At 46.0% G+C, this 19,788-nt stretch overlaps 1 protein-coding gene across 1 annotated transcript in view; it reads right to left on the bottom strand.

Moving 5' to 3' along the window:
• The window catches only part of dnah2 (dynein, axonemal, heavy chain 2), a gene marked incomplete at both ends in the record, with an annotated part of 509,699 nt that overhangs the window by 151,438 nt on the left and 338,473 nt on the right, over positions 1–19,788 (bottom strand). Inside the window, 4 exon segments of the mRNA XM_084326360.1 lie at positions 886–1,001; positions 7,333–7,497; positions 9,423–9,539; positions 18,063–18,232. Of these exon segments, the coding sequence (XP_084182486.1) occupies positions 886–1,001; positions 7,333–7,497; positions 9,423–9,539; positions 18,063–18,232 (568 nt within the window).

The raw sequence follows: 19,788 nt of genomic DNA, 5'->3' as shown, positions 1-19,788 counted from the left end.
GGGATGTAGAGAGAGATGGAGGGAGGGATGTAGAGAGGGAGGGAGGGAGAGAGAGACAGGGAGTGAGAGGGAGGGGAGGGAGAGAGGGATGGATGTAGAGAGGGAGGGATAGAGAGGGAGGGAGATAGAGAGAGGGAGGGATGTAGAGAGATGGGGAGGGAGGGATGTAGAGAGAGGGAGGGAGATAGGGAGGGAGGGATGTAGAGAGGGAGGGATGGAGATAGAGAGACATGGAGGGGGAGAGGGAGGGAGAGAGAGGGAGGAATGTAGGGAGGGTGGGAGGGAGGGAGAGAGAGTGAGGGATGTAGGGAGGGTGGGAGGGAGGGAGGGAGATAGAGAGAGTAGGAAAGGAGAAAATAAACAATGCTTGAAGGTTTCCTGTAGGTCTGATGTCATTGACAAGCAGATTGGTCACAGCCTCACAACATTAGTAATCTAGGCAGCAGGCTGACTGCTATGATGGTGACAGATGCTGAGCGCTGCTCTTGGAATCCCAAGCAACCAGCGATGCCAAACCCTGCAGAACATGTCATGTACAACTAAAAAGTTGGCGTGGCAAGGAAAAGTGAGACTCATGGACTCCCAAGCAATACAACAGCCCTATTAATATTGTGTAGGCTTGTAGAAATAGGGTTTACATGCAGGTGCATGTGCTAAGTTAAGTTAAGTCAAGTTAATATTAATTTCTCCTCTGCATTACACCCAATCTAACTACGTAGGAGCAATGGCCAGCCACAAGGATCAAGTGCAAGGATCAACTCCAGTGTGTGTGTGTGTGTGTGTGTGTGTGTGTGTGTGTGTGTGTGTGTGTGTGTGTGTGTGTGTGTGTGTGTGTGTGTGTGTGTGTGTGTGTGTGTGTGTTTGTGTGTGTGTCTAACCTCCTGCATCCAGATAGCCACCAGCTCCTTTCGGTAGTTGGACATGAAGGGTCCCATGTAGGAGAGGAAGGAGGCAGCAAGCAGACAGTCGCCTACCAGGTAGCCCACATTCTGATCCAGACCCTGGAAGAGAGAGAGAGAGAGAGAGAGAGAGAGAGAGAGAGAGAGAGAGAGAGAGAGAGAGAGAGAGAGAGAGAGAGAGAGAGAGAGAGAGAGAGAGAGAGAGAGAGAGAGAGAGAGAGAGGGAGAGAGAGAGATGGATAGGGAGAGGGAGAGAGAGGGAGAAAGAGAGATATACATGGGGAGGGAGAGACAGTGAGATAGAGAGAAAGTTAGAGAGAGAGCGAGAGAGAGAGAGAGAGAGAGAGAGAGAGAGAGAGAGAGAGAGAGAGAGAGAGAGAGAGAGAGAGAGAGAGAGATGGATAGGGAGAGAGAAGGAGAAAGAGAGATATACATGGAGAGGGAGAGACAGTGAGATAGAGAGAAATATAGAGAGAGAGCGAGAGACAGAGCGAGAGAGAGAGAGAGAGAGAGAGAGAGAGAGAGAGAGAGAGAGAGAGAGAGAGAGAGAGAGAGAGAGAGAGAGAGAGAAGTAAAGATACAGGGAGACGGAGAGGGATACAGAGGGGGATATATAAAGATAGATAGAGGGAGAGGGATCGAGAGGGAGAGATAGAGAGAGAGGGAGAGAGATAGACAGAGAGAGGGAGATGGAGAGAGAGAGGGAGAGAAAGAGAGAGTGGTGGGTTTGAGTGAGTGTGAGCGTGTGAGTGTGTGTGAGTATGAGTGTGTGTGAGTATGAGTGTGAGTGTGTGTGTGAGTATGAGTGTGACCGTGAGCGTGACCGTGAGTGTTGTGTGTGTGTGTGATTGTGTGTGTGAGTATGAGTATGAGCGTGAGTGTGAGTGTGAGCGTGAGTGTGAGTGTGAGCGTGAGTGTGAGCGTGAGCGTGAGTGTGAGCGTGACCGTGAGTGTTGTGTGTGTGTGTGATTGTGTGTGTGAGTATGAGTATGAGCGTGAGTGTGAGTGTGAGCGTGAGTGTGAGTGTGAGCGTGAGTGTGAGCGTGAGCGTGTGTGTGTGAGCGTGAGTGTGAGTGTGTGTGTGAGTATGAGTGTGAGTGTGAGTATGAGCGTGAGAGTGAGTATAAGCGTGAGCGTGAGTGTGAGTGTGAGCGTGAGTGTGAGCGTGAGCGTGAGTGTGAGTGTGAGCGTGAGTGTGAGCGTGAGCGTGAGTGTGAGTGTGAGCGTGAGTGTGTGAGTATGAGTCTAAGTATGAGTGTGAGTGTGTGTGTGAGTATGAGTGTGAGTGTGTGTGTGAGGTGAGTGTGAGTGTGAGCGTGAGTGTGAGTGTGAGTGTGAGTATGAGCGTGAGTGTAAGCGTGAGTGTGTGTGAGTATGAGCGTGAGCGTGTGTGTGTGTTTGAGTATGAGTGTGAGTGTGAGAGTGAGCGTGAGTATGAGCGTGAGTGTGAGTGTGTGTGTGAGCGTGAGTGTGAGCGTGAGCGTGAGTGTGAGTGTGAGTGTGTGTGAGTGTGAGTGTGAGTGTGAGTGTGAGTGTGAGCGTGAGCGTGAGTATGAGTGTGAGTGTGAGTGTGAGTATGAGTGTGAGTGTGTGTGTGAGCGTGAGCGTGAGCGTGAGTGTGAGTGTGTGTGAGTGTGAGTGTGATTGTGAGTGTGAGTGTGAGTGTGAGTGTGTGTGTGAGTGTGAGCGTGAGTGTGAGTGTGAGCGTGAGTGTGTGTGTGAGAGCGTGAGCGTGAGCGTGAGTGTGAGTGTGAGCGTGAGTGTGTGTGTGAGCGTGAGCGTGAGTGTGAGTGTGAGCGTGAGTGTGAGTGTGAGTGTGTGTGTGAGTGTGAGCGTGAGTGTGAGTGTGAGTGTGAGTGTGAGCGTGAGTGTGTGTGTGTGTGTGAGCGTGAGCGTGAGTGTGAGTGTGAGTGTGAGCGTGAGTGTGAGTGTGTGTGTGAGTGTGAGCGTGAGTGTGTGTGTGTGTATGAGTGTGAGTGTGAGTATGAGCGTGAGTGCAGCACCCACTCTCCACACTTTAGATCACACAAACACACTTACACTTTATATTTATTGATAAAGGATTTGCACTACAACTCGTACACCTACTGTGAATTGTACCTAAATTGCACCTCGTCCCATTTCTCCATTTCTGCCTTGCACTATATAGTATTGTATATTAGTACACTGCACAGTATTGTATATTGTATGGTAACTACGTCTATTCTGCATCGAACATTGTACATATGTCTAAACTGAACACTGTGACCTCTTTTTTTACTTCTAATTTTACTATGTTTTTATTTCATACTTATCTTGTCTTGCACAGTCTCTGGAGCGCAACAGTAAGAAGCATTTTGTACAAAAGTATTCTGTACTTCTGTATGACAACTATTAAAGAAACTTGAAACTTGAAACTTGAGTGTGAGTGTGAGCGTGAGTGTGAGTGTGTGTGTGAGTGTGAGCGTGAGTGTGTGTGTGTATGAGTGTGAGTGTGAGTATGAGCGTGAGTGTGAGTGTGAGTGTGAGCGTGAGCGTGAGTGTGTGTGTGAGTGTGAGTGTGAGTATGCGCGTGAGTGTGAGTGTGAGCGTGAGTGTGAGTGTGAGCGTGAGCGTGAGTGTGAGTGTGAGTGTGAGTGTGAGCGTGAGCGTGAGTGTGAGTGTGAGTGTGAGTGTGAGCGTGAGCGTGAGTGTGAGCGTGAGCGTGAGCGTGAGTGTGAGCGTGAGCGTGAGTGTGTGTGTGTGTATGAGTGTGAGTGTGAGTGTGAGTGTGAGTGTGAGTGTGAGTGTGTGTGTGAGTGTGAGTGTGAGTGTGAGTGTGAGTGTGAGCGTGAGTGTGAGCGTGAGTGTGTGTGAGAAGGTGAGTGTGTGTGAGTGTGTGTGTGAGTGTGAGTGTGAGCATGAGTGTGAGTGTGAGTGTGAGTGTGTGTGTGAGTGTGAACGTGAGTGTGTGTGTATGAGTGTGAGTGTGAGTATGAGCGTGAGTGTGAGTGTGAGTGTGAGTGTGAGCGTGATCGTGAGTGTGTGTGTGAGTGTGAGTGTGAGTGTGAGCGTGAGTGTGAGTGTGAGCGTGAGCGTGAGTGTGAGCGTGAGTGTGAGCGTGAGTGTGAGTGTGAGTGTGAGTGTGAGTGTGTGTGTATGAGTGTGAGTGTGAGTGTGAGTATGAGCGTGAGTGTGAGTGTGAGTGTGAGCGTGAGCGTGAGTGTGAGCGTGAGCGTGAGCGTGAGTGTGTGTGTATGAGTGTGAGTGTGAGTATGAGCGTGAGTGTGAGTGTGTGTGTGAGTGTGAGTGTGAGTGTGAGTGTGAGCGTGAGTGTGAGCGTGAGTGTGTGTGAGAAGGTGAGTGTGTGTGAGTGTGTGTGTGAGTGTGAGTGTGAGTGTGAGTATGAGTGTGAGTGTGTGTGAGAAGGTGAGTGTGAGCGTGAGTGTGTGTGTGTGAGTATGAGCTTGAGTGTGAGTGTGAGCGTGAGTGTGAGTGTGAGCGTGAGTGTGAGTGTGAGTGTGAGCGTGAGTGTGTGTGTGAGTGTGAGCGTGAGTGTGAGCGTGAGCGTGAGTGTGAGTGTGAGTGTGAGTGAGTGTGAGTGTGAGTGTGAGTGAGTATGATCGTGAGTGTGAGTGTGAGCGTGAGCGTGAGTGTGAGTGTGAGTGTGAGTGTGAGTGTGAGTGTGAGCGTGAGCGTGAGTATGAGTGTGAGCGTGAGTGTGAGTGTGAGCGTGAGTGTGAGTGTGAGTGTGAGTGTGAGTGTGAGCGTGAGTGTGAGTGTGAGTGTGAGTGTGAGTGTGAGCGTGAGCGTGAGTGTGAGTGTGAGTGTGAGTGTGAGCGTGAGCGTGAGTGTGAGCGTGAGTGTGAGCGTGAGCGTGAGCGTGAGTGTGAGCGTGAGCGTGAGTGTGTGTGTGTGTATGAGTGTGAGTGTGAGTGTGAGTGTGAGTGTGAGTGTGAGTGTGTGTGTGAGTGTGAGTGTGAGTGTGAGTGTGAGTGTGAGCGTGAGTGTGAGCGTGAGTGTGTGTGAGAAGGTGAGTGTGTGTGAGTGTGTGTGTGAGTGTGAGTGTGAGCATGAGTGTGAGTGTGAGTGTGAGTGTGTGTGTGAGTGTGAACGTGAGTGTGTGTGTATGAGTGTGAGTGTGAGTATGAGCGTGAGTGTGAGTGTGAGTGTGAGCGTGATCGTGAGTGTGTGTGTGAGTGTGAGTGTGAGTGTGAGCGTGAGTGTGAGTGTGAGCGTGAGCGTGAGTGTGAGCGTGAGTGTGAGCGTGAGTGTGAGTGTGAGTGTGAGTGTGAGTGTGTGTGTATGAGTGTGAGTGTGAGTGTGAGTATGAGCGTGAGTGTGAGTGTGAGTGTGAGCGTGAGCGTGAGTGTGAGCGTGAGCGTGAGCGTGAGTGTGTGTGTATGAGTGTGAGTGTGAGTATGAGCGTGAGTGTGAGTGTGTGTGTGAGTGTGAGTGTGAGTGTGAGTGTGAGCGTGAGTGTGAGCGTGAGTGTGTGTGAGAAGGTGAGTGTGTGTGAGTGTGTGTGTGAGTGTGAGTGTGAGTGTGAGTGTGAGTATGAGTGTGAGTGTGTGTGAGAAGGTGAGTGTGAGCGTGAGTGTGTGTGTGTGAGTATGAGCTTGAGTGTGAGTGTGAGCGTGAGTGTGAGTGTGAGCGTGAGTGTGAGTGTGAGTGTGAGCGTGAGTGTGTGTGTGAGTGTGAGCGTGAGTGTGAGCGTGAGCGTGAGTGTGAGTGTGAGTGTGAGTGAGTGTGAGTGTGAGTGTGAGTGAGTATGATCGTGAGTGTGAGTGTGAGCGTGAGCGTGAGTGTGAGTGTGAGTGTGAGTGTGAGTGTGAGTGTGAGCGTGAGCGTGAGTATGAGTGTGAGCGTGAGTGTGAGTGTGAGCGTGAGTGTGAGCGTGAGTGTGAGTGTGAGCGTGAGTATGAGTGTGAGCGTGAGTGTGAGTGTGATCGTGAGTGTGAGCGTGAGTGTGAGTGTGAGTGTGAGCGTGAGTGTGAGTGTGAGTGTGAGTGTGAGTGTGTGTGTGTGAGTGTGTGTGTGTGAGCGTGAGTGTGAGTGTGAGCATGAGTGTGAGTGTGAGCATGAGTGTGAGTGTGAGTGCTAAGTGAATGTAAGGGACAGAAACAGCTAAAAGGTGTGTTCTTGTGAAAACAGCTAATAGTGACTCCTGCTACACGGAGCCTCTGGGGGCAGCGTTAGTTAATTCCTTCCTGGTGGTAATGAGGCGAGGCCGACAACGGAGGAGGTCACCTTCAAACTCTGTGGGACACGGCACCAGTAACTAATGTCCCCTCTGGGACCTGTCTGTCTGACGGAGGCGGGACTTGAGGTCAATCGACTGAGCTAAAAAAGGAAATGACCCTTGTGTACGCGTGCACGTGTGCACCTGGACGTTCTAAAACCAACGTGAGGTTCCAAAAACAAATACACCTGTCTTTGTCGAATCCTGGAGCACGGCAGGCCGGTTTGGGGGGGCACGCTGACGAGAGGCCTCTCTGGGGAGGATCATCGGCGTTCTGTCTCTGTCTCTTCCATCACTGACTGAAAGGCGTGATGAGGACACATCCTCAAGGACAGGTCATCCCTGCTGCGTGCCGTCCGGCCCTCAGCGCCTACCTGCTCGCTCTGTCGCCGCAGCGCCCACGAGCAGAACCAAGGGAACTTTCCTTTATTCCTCGTGCTCTTAAATCGTTTTTATAAATTACCTATTTATCTAGGAGATCATGCTCTTAATTTCATGCTTTTTGCTTATGATGTTTGATCGCGGTTATGTTTGACACATTTCAGGAGTCACCGTTTTGGAGACTGTGTTTTTAGGCGGCTGTACAAACTGCCAAACTCCAATAAATGAACCTTGAAACGTTTGGACAATTGTGAGAACGACTCTTGAGAAACAACCTTTAATGTGAGGAGATTTTGGGTTGTGAGGACATTTTGGGGCCAATCCACACACCGAAATAAGGCTGATTATCAGGATATGGGTTAAGAGTAGAATAAGGTTAATAAGGTTAAGGTTAGGGTTAGGATCTAAAGGAATGCATGTCACGTGCTCCTCCTCCTCCTCTTGCCGTACCCGTGTGTGGGCTGTCTCTTCTCCCTCTTGTGTCCTTGTGTTTAGGTGCAGCCTTGATGAGCTGAGTGGCAGCGCCTGGGAGTGTGTGTGCGTGTATGTGTGTGTGTGTGTATGTGTGTGTGTGTGTATGTGTGTGTGTGTGTGTGTGTGTGTGTGTGTGCGTACATGTGTGTATGTGTGTGTGTGTGTGTGTGTGTGTGTGTGCGTACGTGTGTGTGTGTATGTGTATGTGTATGTGTGTGTGTGCGTGAGTGCGTGTGTGTGTGTGTGTGTGTGTGTGTGTGTGTGTGTGTGTGTGTGTGTGTGTGTGTGTGTGTGTGTGTGTGTGTGTGTGTGTGTGTGCGTGCGTGCGTGTGTATGCGTGTGTGTGTGTGTGTGTATGTGTGTGTGTGTGTGACCTACAGCCACAGTAGCCTCCCAGCGCAGTCTCTCTGCAGCGAGTCCAGACAGCAATTTTCCAGCTCGGTCCAGTTTGAGCTCCATGTCGGCTGACTTCCTCCTCAGATCCTCCTTCATAGCCAGCTTCTCATCATACTGCCTCTTCAACTGGTCCAGCTTCTCTCCTACCTACACAGATACACACACACGCATTCACACACACCATTACATTAGCCTGACCTTTACACTCACTGTTCCATAAACATGCACTCTTTAAAGCTGCATGGGGTTAACCTTATGTAGTGTGGTAGTGAAAGGGTTAACCGTATGTAGTGTGGTAGTGAAAGGTTAACCTTCTGTAGTGTGGTAGTGAAAGGGTTAACATTCTGTCGTGTCGTAGTGAAAGGTTAACCTTCTGTAGTGTGGTAGTGAAAGGGTTAACCTTCTGTCGTGTGGTAGTGAAAGGGTTAACCGTCAGTAGTGTGGTAGTGAAAGGGTTAAGACTAGTGGTGGGACTCGATTAAACATTTTAATCGAATTAATTCTAGACTTTATAGTTAATTAATCTAAATTAATCACATTGTAATCGCATATCAATATTTGATGCGAAGAGCAACATTTTTCAAATAGAATACATTTTGGTATACGAGTGAATCAATGAATATACATTATACATACGTTTAAGCAGCAAAATCCTGTATTAGCTACTACACAGACGAACAGATCAATGACATTTTTAACAAAGTGCAGCAATTCTAGGAATAATATATATATAGCGCAAAGGACCTTTTGTAAACTCAGGCACTCTCGAGGTAAAAGTAAAACGCAGTACTTTCAAGTACATTACAGAACAATTTACCATTGAAAAAAGAAAACTCTTGATTGATCTCAATTTCTCTTATTTAAATTTTTTTTATGAACAAACCAGACTAAGAAAAAAGGTAATTTGCGATTTATTATACTTTATACTTATAGCACATGCATGAGTCTGGTATCCTTTGAAAGGTAACATTATTACACAATAAATACAAATCATCATGCATCATTTTTTTTACTTTGAATTCTTTCTGTAGTTAATTCATCAAAATTAATGCGATAAAGTCCCAGCCCTAGTTAAGACTTCTTCTCCACATCAGACTCCTCCCTCTCATAGTAATATAATGTATCACCACCACATCAGACTCCTACCCAGGGCCGTTTCTAGCTTTTCTTTGTGAAACTATGGTGGGGGGATTCCAAACCCTTTAAGGTGGGCATGCATTTAACATTTAAGTGCATCAATCTGGTGCACTTTAAGTGGAAAAGAGGCTAGATCTGTGAAAAAAACGTATATCTTTTCAAATCAAACATCTCAAGTTGACCCCAGCAATGACAGAAAATGATAATAAATAGGAAACACTGGCTCCCCTACATCAAGTTTGAAAATGCAACAACATTTTTCTCAGTAAGCTACTTATGTATTTTCTAATTTTTTTTATTATAAAGAAACGGCCACTTGCGTAGCCTATCTGTAAAAAATTGTAAGCTGATGATTTGTTACATCCCTACAGGATATATATATATATATATATACAGTATACAGTGTATTGAGTGAATACTTTTTTTTAAAAGGGGCCCTATGCAACCGCATGGCAAGAAACGGGCCTGCTCCTACCTCTTGTAGCTTGTTCAGGGACTCAGAAACGGGCCTGCTCCTACCTCTCGTAGCTTGTTCAGGGACTCAGAAACGGGCCTGCTCCTACCTCTCGTAGCTTGTTCAGGGACTCAGAAACAGGCCTGCTCCTACCTCTCGTAGCTTGTTCAGGGACTCAGAAACGGGCCTGCTCCTACCTCTCGTAGCTTGTTCAGGGACTCAGAAACGGGCCTACCTCTCGTAGCTTGTTCAGGGACTCAGAAACGGGCCTGCTCCTACCTCTCGTAGCTCGTTCAGGGACTCAGAAACGGGCCTACCTCTTGTAGCTTGTTCAGGGACTCAGAAACGGGCGTGCTCCTACCTCTCGTAGCTTATTCAGGGACTCAAAAACGGGCCTGCTCCTACCTCTCGTAGCTTGTTCAGGGACTCAGAAACGGGCCTACCTCTCGTAGCTTGTTCAGGGACTCAGAAACGGGCCTACCTCTCGTAGCTTGTTCAGGGACTCAGCCAGTGCCGCCTGCTTCTCTGCCAGCCGGTCCATGACCTCCTTAAGCCGGGCCCTCTTGGGCTCCACGTCTCTGTAGATGCGCCCGTACACCTGCGACACACACAGGGCAGACCTCCATGGGTTGGGCATCATGCATTATGTGCGGTTTGGTTGTTTTCATTGTTGTTTCATTGTTTTGCTGTCTCTCGGAAAGGTAGAGCAGCCGTCTGGTAAACCAGAGGTTCCCGGTTCGATTCCCAGCTCCTCCCGGGCAGCGTGTCCCTAATTGCTCCCTAATTGCTCCTGATGAGCAGGTTGGCACTTTGCATGGTTGCCTCCGCCGTCAGTGTGTGAATGTGTGAGTGAATGGGTAAAAATGTGAGGAACAAATTGTAAAGCGCCTTGGATAAAAGCTGCTACTGTATTTAAATGCACCATTTACCATTTATTTCATTTTGTACATGAGAAAAAACAACAGATCACGGAAATACAATTACAGATGCAATGTGAGGTAACAAAAATTATATGATGAACCAATTCACCTTGTTCTCATCAAAAACACTAAATCTATAAATCCGATCTCCGGAACATTTGGGGAATCTTGCTACTAGCCCTAATATGTCTTAACCCCCTGAGGTCTAGAGTTTTTAGCTCCACCTTCTCAGAAGATTCTCTTTTTTTTTTGTTACATAATGTAAAATTACAGATTCATACCTTCAAAATAAACCATCAATTGTCAAATTTGAGACGATAGTTTTCAATCAATGTCCTATCAAACATTCTGGTACAGTCATTACCAATTTGCAGCAGGAGCCTCTGAAGAGAATTCAGTGAATTCAGCTAATGATAAGGGAACTACACTCCTTCCCAGAATGCAATGTGATGTCAATGTCAATGTCAATGACTAATTCACACCATGAAACAAAGGCCCAGCAGGGAACAATTACGGCTGAATGGGGGTATAGTGTGACTGATCAATACAGGCAGGCCTACAGCAACACACACTTTGATTTGATGCCATGCATACACACACTAGATAGACAGAGGTTTAGATATTTAGATAGATATATAATAGTAATATAATAGAAAGAGAGAGAAAGAAAGAAAGAAAGAAAGAAAGAAAGAAAGAAAGAAAGAAAGAAAGAAAGAAAGAAAGAAAGAAAGAAAGAAAGAAAGAAAGAAAGAAAGAAAGAAAGAAAGAAAGATACAGAGAGAGAGACATTTATAATAATAATAATTATTATTATTATTAAATAGAATCATTTTCTATAGGCTTGCCGTGGTAGTCAGTGATACTGTAATGTAAATGTAATGTAGTCAGTGATACTGGTGTATACACACACTAGATAGACCGAGGTTTAGACATTTAGATATATATATATATAGATATATAATAGTATAGTAATAGAGAGAGAGAGAGAGAGAGAGAGAGAGAGAGAGAGAGAGAGAGAGAGAGAGAGAGAGAGAGAGAGAGAGAGAGAGAGAGAGAGAGAGAGAAAGAAAGAAAGAAAGAAAGAAAGAGATACAGAGATATATACAGAGAGAGACATTTATAATAATTATATTATTAATTCGTTTTTTACACACACACACACACACACACACACACACTAATAACATGATCATAACCAAACCAATTTCAAATGTATCATCAAGTACAAAATAGATTTGATCGTAATATTTATGAGAATGCATGTTTTTTCACACTACAGGAGGAGTATGTCACATTGTCACAGTATGATGTCATAATCGAACATTCTAGAACATTTGTGTTCTATATATGCAACAATTTTTTAATAGATTGGGGGCCCACAAATTGATTCTTTCATGGGGCCCAGAATCTCCAGCTACGCCCCTGTGAGCGCACCTTTCTACTCTAGAGAGCTGTCATCACCGTGATGCGCGCTTGAATGAACTGCGAGATAACTCATAACTCGTACATACTCATGTCTCTGCCATACAGTAGTTATGTTGTTTTAGCGCGACGTGGGTATATACACGGGCGAGGATGAAAAGCATGTTAGACTACTTTTAATTCATAAATTAACGTTCGGTCGTGTCCGCGTGTAATCTCGAGAATGATAATAATAATAATGCAGGACCTCTTCAGATTATATTATCAATGACAGACAGTGAGAAACACAACCCCCCCCCCTCTTGTGCTGAAGAATATGCATATTAGATCACTCAGTGATTAACACCTATGCGCTGTTTGTGTGTGCGCGCGTGCATGTACGTGACGCGTTGTAGTTTCGGGGAATACAGGGATATTTAGAACTATACAATTTAGCAAGAATTAAACATATTTACAAGTCGTATTACGTTTAGCAAGTAAGGATACATATAGATTACACTATATGCACTCGAAATTGTCTTTGTTCTATTTTTACAGATTTTTGAAAAACGGGACTTCCTGAGCATTTGTGAGAGATTCTAATTCTTTTGTTCTCCGCCCACGGGAGCAATAAGCCCCGTTGACTCCTAAGGGTATTGGCAGAATTTTTTTTTTTTTTTTTTTTTTTGTATTCGACTAAGAGGTTGGCAGTCGACTATGGCTCCTTTCGACCGATTAGTCAACTATTCGACTAATAGGGGTCAGCCCTATATGACACATATCTGATGATTAGTGTGTTATGAATTATAACCAGTGCCAGCGTGGTAGAAACTCTCCCCCACTAATTAAATACCGTTCCTTTGTGACAGTGGGGTCGCGCATTGGCAAGTTAAAATAAATACAATTTAAATAAAAATGTAAATCTATATATATATATATTTTTTTTAATGTTCTGGAAGCATATTTTGGCTAAATATGCCTTGTTTTATAAATGTGTATTGATAACACAGTGCTGTAATAAAATGTTCTAATAAATATGCATGATCAAGTCAACAATGTGTGCTTTTATTTTGATATTCCTTAATTCCACGTTGAAATTACGCAATTACATTAAGTGTGGGGTCGCCAAAAATAATCGTAAATAAAATGGGGTCATGGTATAACCCTCCCCCGGCCGCTCCCACCCCCACAACACCTAACGTCACGGTGACCAATCGCAGCCACTCTTATTGTCTGGGACCAAATACGGCCACGCCCCATTCCCAGCAAAAAGTGGGAATCTCTAGAATGGGTTTGGGGCGACTCTGTATACGGAAGTGACTCTAAAGGTGACGATTAGACAACACTTTCTGTTGTCAGTAGATGGCAGCATTGGTTTAAAATTAAAAGGTGAAAATGTTGAAAACTACAACAAGGCATTTCCCAAGATCCTTAGCACAGGTCACAGGTCACTGGGATGTATCTATTCTTCGACGTGATCTGAACAGCGGTAAACTATTACTGCGGCCTCAGTATAGCGACCGTGAATGGTAAACTAATTATCTTAACATAAGTGTGCTGGTAGCGTTACATATGTTGTCTAAAGGGGGACATATGGTACAATTTAAGATTTTAATGATAATCGGCATATAAAGGACGACATAAAGCATCCTTAATTTGTAAGAACCCTCAATGAAAACGGTAATATTCGCTATTGTTATGAAAATGTGATAGAATCCTATAAAAATGTGGACGCATTTGGTCTACGTTCCGTTAACCCCCACCCCCTGTCAGTGTCTCATCCTCCTATCCTCCGATCTAAAAAATGACCCCCTCCGTCCCACCTGGTTACCTGGCCCCACCCCTTCTATCATGGTACTGTATATAATTTAGTTAAACGATGAACCTGGGAGCTCAGCCGGGACCCCCCCCCTGTGGGTCCTCTCTAGCCAAGCTCCTGTTTTAACTTAATAAATCTGTAACAACCAACTACTATTTAACCAGCAAAGTCTTGCTCCGACACCCACGACACCAGTTTGCTTACGCTATGGAGGACAGGTCAGTATAATGTGCACAGTGGTGTAGTGGTTAACACTGTCGCCTCACAGCTAGAAGGTTGTGGGTTCGATTCCCGCTTGGGAACCAGGGTGCCGTGTTGCCAGTTACCCAGGTGGGGTATCTCCCGGGCCTTTCTGTGTGGAGTTTGCATGTTCTCCCCCTCTGTGCTCGCAAGGGTTTCCCCTCCCGATAAGATAAAACCAATGGAAAAACATGAGAAAAACAACAGATCGCTAACGCTGTCGCGTCCCTGACGAAGACAGACAGGAGCACTTGGAATGGTCCCCGGGCGCGGAGCACGTTGCAGCCCTCGTCTGCTCCCGGCTGCCCTTGGGGGGGGGAAGGACGACGGGATGGGAGGTGCAGAGAACATTTCGTAAGCGACTCAGTGCATGTGTGTGTGTGTTCCTGTGGGTCACCCATTGCATGTGTGTGTGTGAGTGTTAATCTGATGACAAATAAAGACTTATACTTATACTATTATATGACGTGTCACCAAGTAGGAAATGCGATTAAGACATCACCCGCTGCCTGACCTCTTTCTCCCTGTTATCTGGGCATCACTCCAGTGCATTAGGGTCAGTGTGCCCGTGTGTTACTGATAATAGTGCATTAGGGTCAGTGTGCCTGTGTGTTACTGATAATAGTGCATTAGGGTCAGTGTGTACATGTGTTACTGATAATAGTGCATTAGGGTCAGTGTGTCCGTGTGTTACTGATCATAGTGCATTAGGGTCAGTGTGTACGTGTGTTACTGATAATAGTGCATTAGGGTCAGTGTGTCCGTGTGTTACTGATAATAGTGCATTAGGGTCAGTGTGTCCGTGTGTTACTGATAATAGTGCATTAGGGTCAGTGTGTACGTGTGTTACTGATAATAGTGCATTAGGGTCAGTGTGTCCGTGTGTTACTGATAATAGTGCATTAGGGTCAGTGTGTCCGTGTGTTACTGATCATAGTGCATTAGGGTCAGTGTGTACGTGTGTTACTGATCATAATCCTGCTGCAGGTCACGGTGTGTGTTTGCTGTTGTATTTGTACCGCTATGCTTTGCTGGCTTCATATCACAGCTGGGCAAATGAACATAGACTGATCTCCCGGGCGACGGTACATCGTGACATCTTATTTCACTTAGCATGTTATATTACCTACACATAAACTTAGCATGTTATATTACCTACACATAAACTTAGCATGTTATATTACCTACACACTTAGCATGTTATATTACCTACAGACTTAGCATGTTATATTACCTGCATACTTAGCATGTTATATTACCTACACATAAACTTAGCATGTTATATTACCTACACATAAACTTAGCATGTTATATTACCTACACACTTAGCATGTTATATTACCTACAGACTTAGCATGTTATATTACCTGCATACTTAGCATGTTATATTACCTACACACTTCGCATGTTATATTACCTACACACTTAGCATGTTATATTACCTACATACTTAGCATGTTATATTACCTACACATCAACTTAGCATGTTATATTACCTACACATACACTTAGCATGTTATATTACCACTTCGCATGTTATATTACCTGCACACTTAGCATGTTATATTACCTACACACTTAGCATGTTATATTACACACTTAGCATGTTATATTACCTACACACTTAGCATGTTATATTACCTACACGTGAAATACTGGCCACTCATTTGTCAAACCTGAAGTTGTTGAAATGGTCCACCTTCTTAAAATTCCAATGGATAGTATTTGTAACGGTTCACCTTTTTCCTGGCCAGACTACGGCCAGCTGCTGCCCCCCTCCTGTCCATCCAAGGACTCATGAACAGCCCTCACCTTTGCACCGACTTTTCCCAGCTCCTCACTCATCCCCATCTTTGCCACCTACTGGACAAATGCTGCCATTGCTCCTCCTCCATTTGTTTATTGTCAAAGTGTCAGTGTTTTTGTGTTTAGACCCCATTTTGCTGTCGCTCCCTGTATATTTGTTACCCTCTGTGCTCCCGTGGTTTTGTTAAGTGTTATTCTGTCTTTTAGTGGTTTCCCCAGTGTGTTCTGTATCTATATGTTATCTTTAGTCTTTGCCCCAGTGTGTTCAGTCTGTTTTCCTTCCCAGGTGTGTCTCGTCCCCAATCACCCTCATGTGTCAATTAGTCTGTGTATATCTGTCTTGTCTGCCAGCTTCCCTGTGTTGGTTCATTGTTTGTTCTGCTGTTGATGTCTACTATTCCTGGCTGTTGCTTACTCGTCCTTGTTCTCTCTGCTGTACTTTGTTCTCCCGTGAGCCTACTCCCTTTGTCAGTAAGTGTTTAGTGTTTTTAGTTTGTTTCCACCATCTTTGTTTTCGTGTAAAGTGCGTCTTGTTTTGTTAGTGTTTATTTGTAGTCAGCTTGTTCCCTTTTTCCTTGCCTGCTGTCAATATCCTATTCTGCCCTTCTTCTACTGGTGGTGCGAGGAGCTGAGCCCACGGGCTGCAGGAGAGTTCTCTTCTTCTCTGTGTGATGAAATAAAGACTCCGTGGTAAACAACTTGGTCGTTCTGCGAATCTTTTGGTCGACTGGTCCACTACCATATCAATAAGAATTCACGAGGGACAGGTTATCCCTTTCAAATGGAGGTTCAAAAGTGAGAATTGATGTGGGCCAGCCGCAACCAAGGACGGAACGAGGAATGGAGACATGGAGGAGAAGACGATGCAGAAGATCCAGACATTCACTACCAGCTGTCTGCAGCACGTCTGAACCAGGGGTGAGATACCAGCAGCCCCTCAGACGTCCGTGACGAGACCACCAGACGACCCTCGACGGTGACAGGCAGGAGGAGACGGAGGACAGGCCAGGATGAAGAGAGGCAGACCGGAGGAGATGGCAGCTGAGCAGCAGAGACCGGAGATCGTCGACAGCAGCCAGGCACCGCAGATCATCATCTACAACAGGCAGATCGTCCACGACTAGAACGGGGGAAGCGGCAGCAGGGGAGACACTGAGCTGAGCTGGAGTGACGGTGGGCTAGCTGGCGAGAGGTGGAGGGGACAGTCCAGAGACACTGGGAAGGCAGCAGACCAGAGGAGACACGTTTGTCTAGGGGACCGCACCCTGGAACGGGAACCAGCTCAGGAGGAGATACACGCCCTAGAAGACGGGACCAGGGGTGCACTGTAATAGAGGGGTGGGTTCCTCTGGGTTAGGTGAATGAGTAAGGGGGGTCCAACGGGGTTACGTGTATCGTCTGACAAGCTGCAAATCTGTGTTTCTCTCTTTCTCTCTCTCTCTCTCCCGCTCCCCCCCCTCCCTCTATATCTCTCTCTCCTTTCCTGATGCTGTTATCCCGTCTGGTATTAGATGTGATGCATGTAATGAGGTGACAATCAACGGGGTACAGATCCATCAATGAACTGTTGTGTTGACGTATTTATTTAACGTCAAAAGGGGGGTTGATAGTTTTAGTTCATTGATCTAGTAATATTCTATGTCAATATCCTATGTATCTGTGCACCTATTGTCTCCCCCATGATGCAAGCTGTAGCCTGGGCGTCTCTCAGTCTGACCTGCTGACCTCTGGCTGTAGGCTCCTTCCACACACACCCACACACACACACAGGGCCCCCTGTACATCATGACTGTCTGTGGCTCCCTCCACACACACGCACGTGCACACGCACACACACTCACGTACACACGCGCACCATCTCCCCCATCCAGCTGTCACGCCCATGATTTATGGAGATGTTGTGTTCGAGACTAGGGGCCTCTCCCTGAGTTCATCTGGAACCAATTAGCCCCCCTTCTGAAACAAGCACACACACAGACTAGCACAGACACACACCACACACAGACCCATACATACACACAAATACATATACACACACACACCCCTCCCCTTCTCTCCCCATCCAAGAGGGTATATATGGCATGTAATGTGGATATTCTGCCCTTCTTCTACTGGTGGTGCGAGGAGCTGAGCCCACGGGCTGCAGGAGAGTTCTCTTCTTCTCTGTGTGATGAAATAAAGACTCCGTGGTAAACAACTTGGTCGTTCTGCGAATCTTTTGGTCGACTGGTCCACTACCATATCAATTAAGAATTCACGAGGGACAGGTTAACCCTTTCACTGCTTTGCAGTGTTTTTTTGTTGTGCCTTTTGTACATGCTCTCATTATGAGTTATTCTTTGTTTTGTTGCTGCTGGCTGCTGCCCTTTTTAAGTAAAGTCATTTTGATACACTTCACCCCTGGCTCCACGTCTCGTCTGCCTATTCTCTCCTCGTCCTGTTCAGCAATTGGGTCCTCGACAACACTATCCCTAACAGTCTTTCTGTTAACACATGTTATGTTCTAAATAATCAATAATGTCAACCCCCAGAAAACAGACAGGATTGTCATTGAAATGTTGAGAAGTTTGACCATTTCAACAACTTCAGGGTAAGTGTTTGACAAATAAGTCATTCAGATTTTATGTTTAGGTCATATAAAATGCTTCTGAGTAAGTAAAAGAAAAACATTATTTCAGTCTATGTTCATTTGCCTGCCTGTGATATGAAGCGAGCAAAGCGTAGTGGTGCATATACACCTGGGAACCAGCAGGGGGGGGGGGGGGGGGGGTTCTGTACATACATGTGAGTGTCGGCGGCTGGAACGTGATTTAAGTCCAAGGAAGAGTGCTCTATATTCAAAGCATCACCTTGATGCAGCAACAAAAGAGCTGAGCGAGAGCCTTTCAGCGTGCAGGCGTGTTCCTCTACCACTGATCAGAGGTCAGCCACTCACCTCCATGGCGCAGACCCACATGCAGAGGGACTTGGCGGCCAACGACACACGGCCGATGGTGTCCGGCTGGAAGTCCGGCTGCATGCAGTACCTGCCGATCTTCTTCAGCACGCGGTCGGAGATGTTGTCCTTGTCGAAGCTGATCAACGTGTTGATGAAACTGGACTCACCTGCACACGAGCACATTTCATTTAATAATAATAATAATAATAGATTCAATTTGTACCGTACTTTATACTTGTGAAAATCTCAAAGTGCTACAAAGGTAAAAAAAAAATATTAAATGAATAAAAACTATTAAAATTAATAAAACAACCAATGAAAATGGAAGAAACATATAGCCTAAAATCTACAAAAAAAAATGTTAAAGAATAATTCAGGCAAATGCCTTGTTAAAAATAAATGTTTTTAGGCCCCTTTTAAAAGCCTCAACGACGGACTGTGGTGCTCTCAGATGGTCGGGGAGGGCATCCCACAGCCCTTTACTTAGCCAGATAAAACATTAAGAACAGGTTTCTTCTCTGCAATGTGGATCTGGGGAGGAGCACAGGGGTCGTGACAATAGGGTTTCTCTCTCTACGGCACTAACTGTGATGTATCTCTCAAAGGCTCTAGTCGACAGCTGTTCATTCAGGTTTGTAACCACTCTCACACACTGATTGATTGATTGATTGAAAACTTTATTAACAGATTGCAGAATGGGTACAGTACAGTACAGCTCAATACATACAATTGTTAAGGGGATGCAGACCAGAGAAAGACTTTCGCCTTGTTTACATCTTACACACTGTTGTCAGAGACAGAATCAGACGGAATACTGTGGTAGTTTTGAATGAATTAACTAACTGCTACAAAACATAATATTCAGGGGAAATAATTTAAAGTGATGTGTTGCATGTTAAGTAGAATTAAAACTTTTCTATTTTTTTTTAAAGATATTTAAAAGCGTGGGAATCGCAAATTAAGTGGTTGCCGTGGTAACTAAGGAAACCAATGGTGGGGAAAAAAGGCATTTTTCTATCACTATTGCCTTTTTGACCAAATGCTGCCTCTCCTCCTGCCAGGTCATAGACTGTCTCTCCTGCCAGGTCATAGACTGTCTCTCCTGCCAGGTCATAGACTGTCTCTCCTGCCAGGTCATAGACTGTCTCTCCTGCCAGGTCATAGACAGACTGTCTCTCCTGCCAGGTCATAGACTGTCTCTCCTGCCTGCCAGGTCATAGACTGTCTCTCCTGCCAGGTCATAGACCGTCTCTCCTGCCAGGTCATAGTCTGTCTCTCCTGCCAGGTCATAGACTGTCTCTCCTGCCAGGTCATAGACTGTCTCTCCTGCCAGGTCATAGACCGTCTCTCCTGCCAGGTCATAGTCTGTCTCTCCTGCCAGGTCATAGACTGTCTCTCCTGCCAGGTCATAGACTGTCTCTCCTGCCAGGTCATAGACTGTCTCTCCTGCCAGGTCATAGACTGTCTCTCGTGCCAGGTCATAGACTGTCTCTCCTGCCAGGTCATAGACTGTCTCTCCTGCCAGGTCATAGACTGTCTCTCCTGCCAGGTCACAGACCGTCTCTCCTGGCAGGTCATAGACTGTCTCTCCTGCCAGGTCATAGACTGTCTCTCCTGCCAGGTCATAGACAGACTGTCTCTCCTGCCAGGTCATAGACTGTCTCTCCTGCCTGCCAGGTCATAGACTGTCTCTCCTGCCAGGTCATAGACCGTCTCTCCTGCC

Source organism: Notolepis coatsorum (assembly GCF_963971535.1).
Source record: "Notolepis coatsorum genome assembly, chromosome: 1".
Classification (NCBI taxonomy): domain Eukaryota; kingdom Metazoa; phylum Chordata; class Actinopteri; order Aulopiformes; family Paralepididae; genus Notolepis; species Notolepis coatsorum.
The sequence above is the reverse complement of the archived record's forward strand: the minus strand, read 5'-3'. Positions and strand labels throughout refer to the sequence as shown.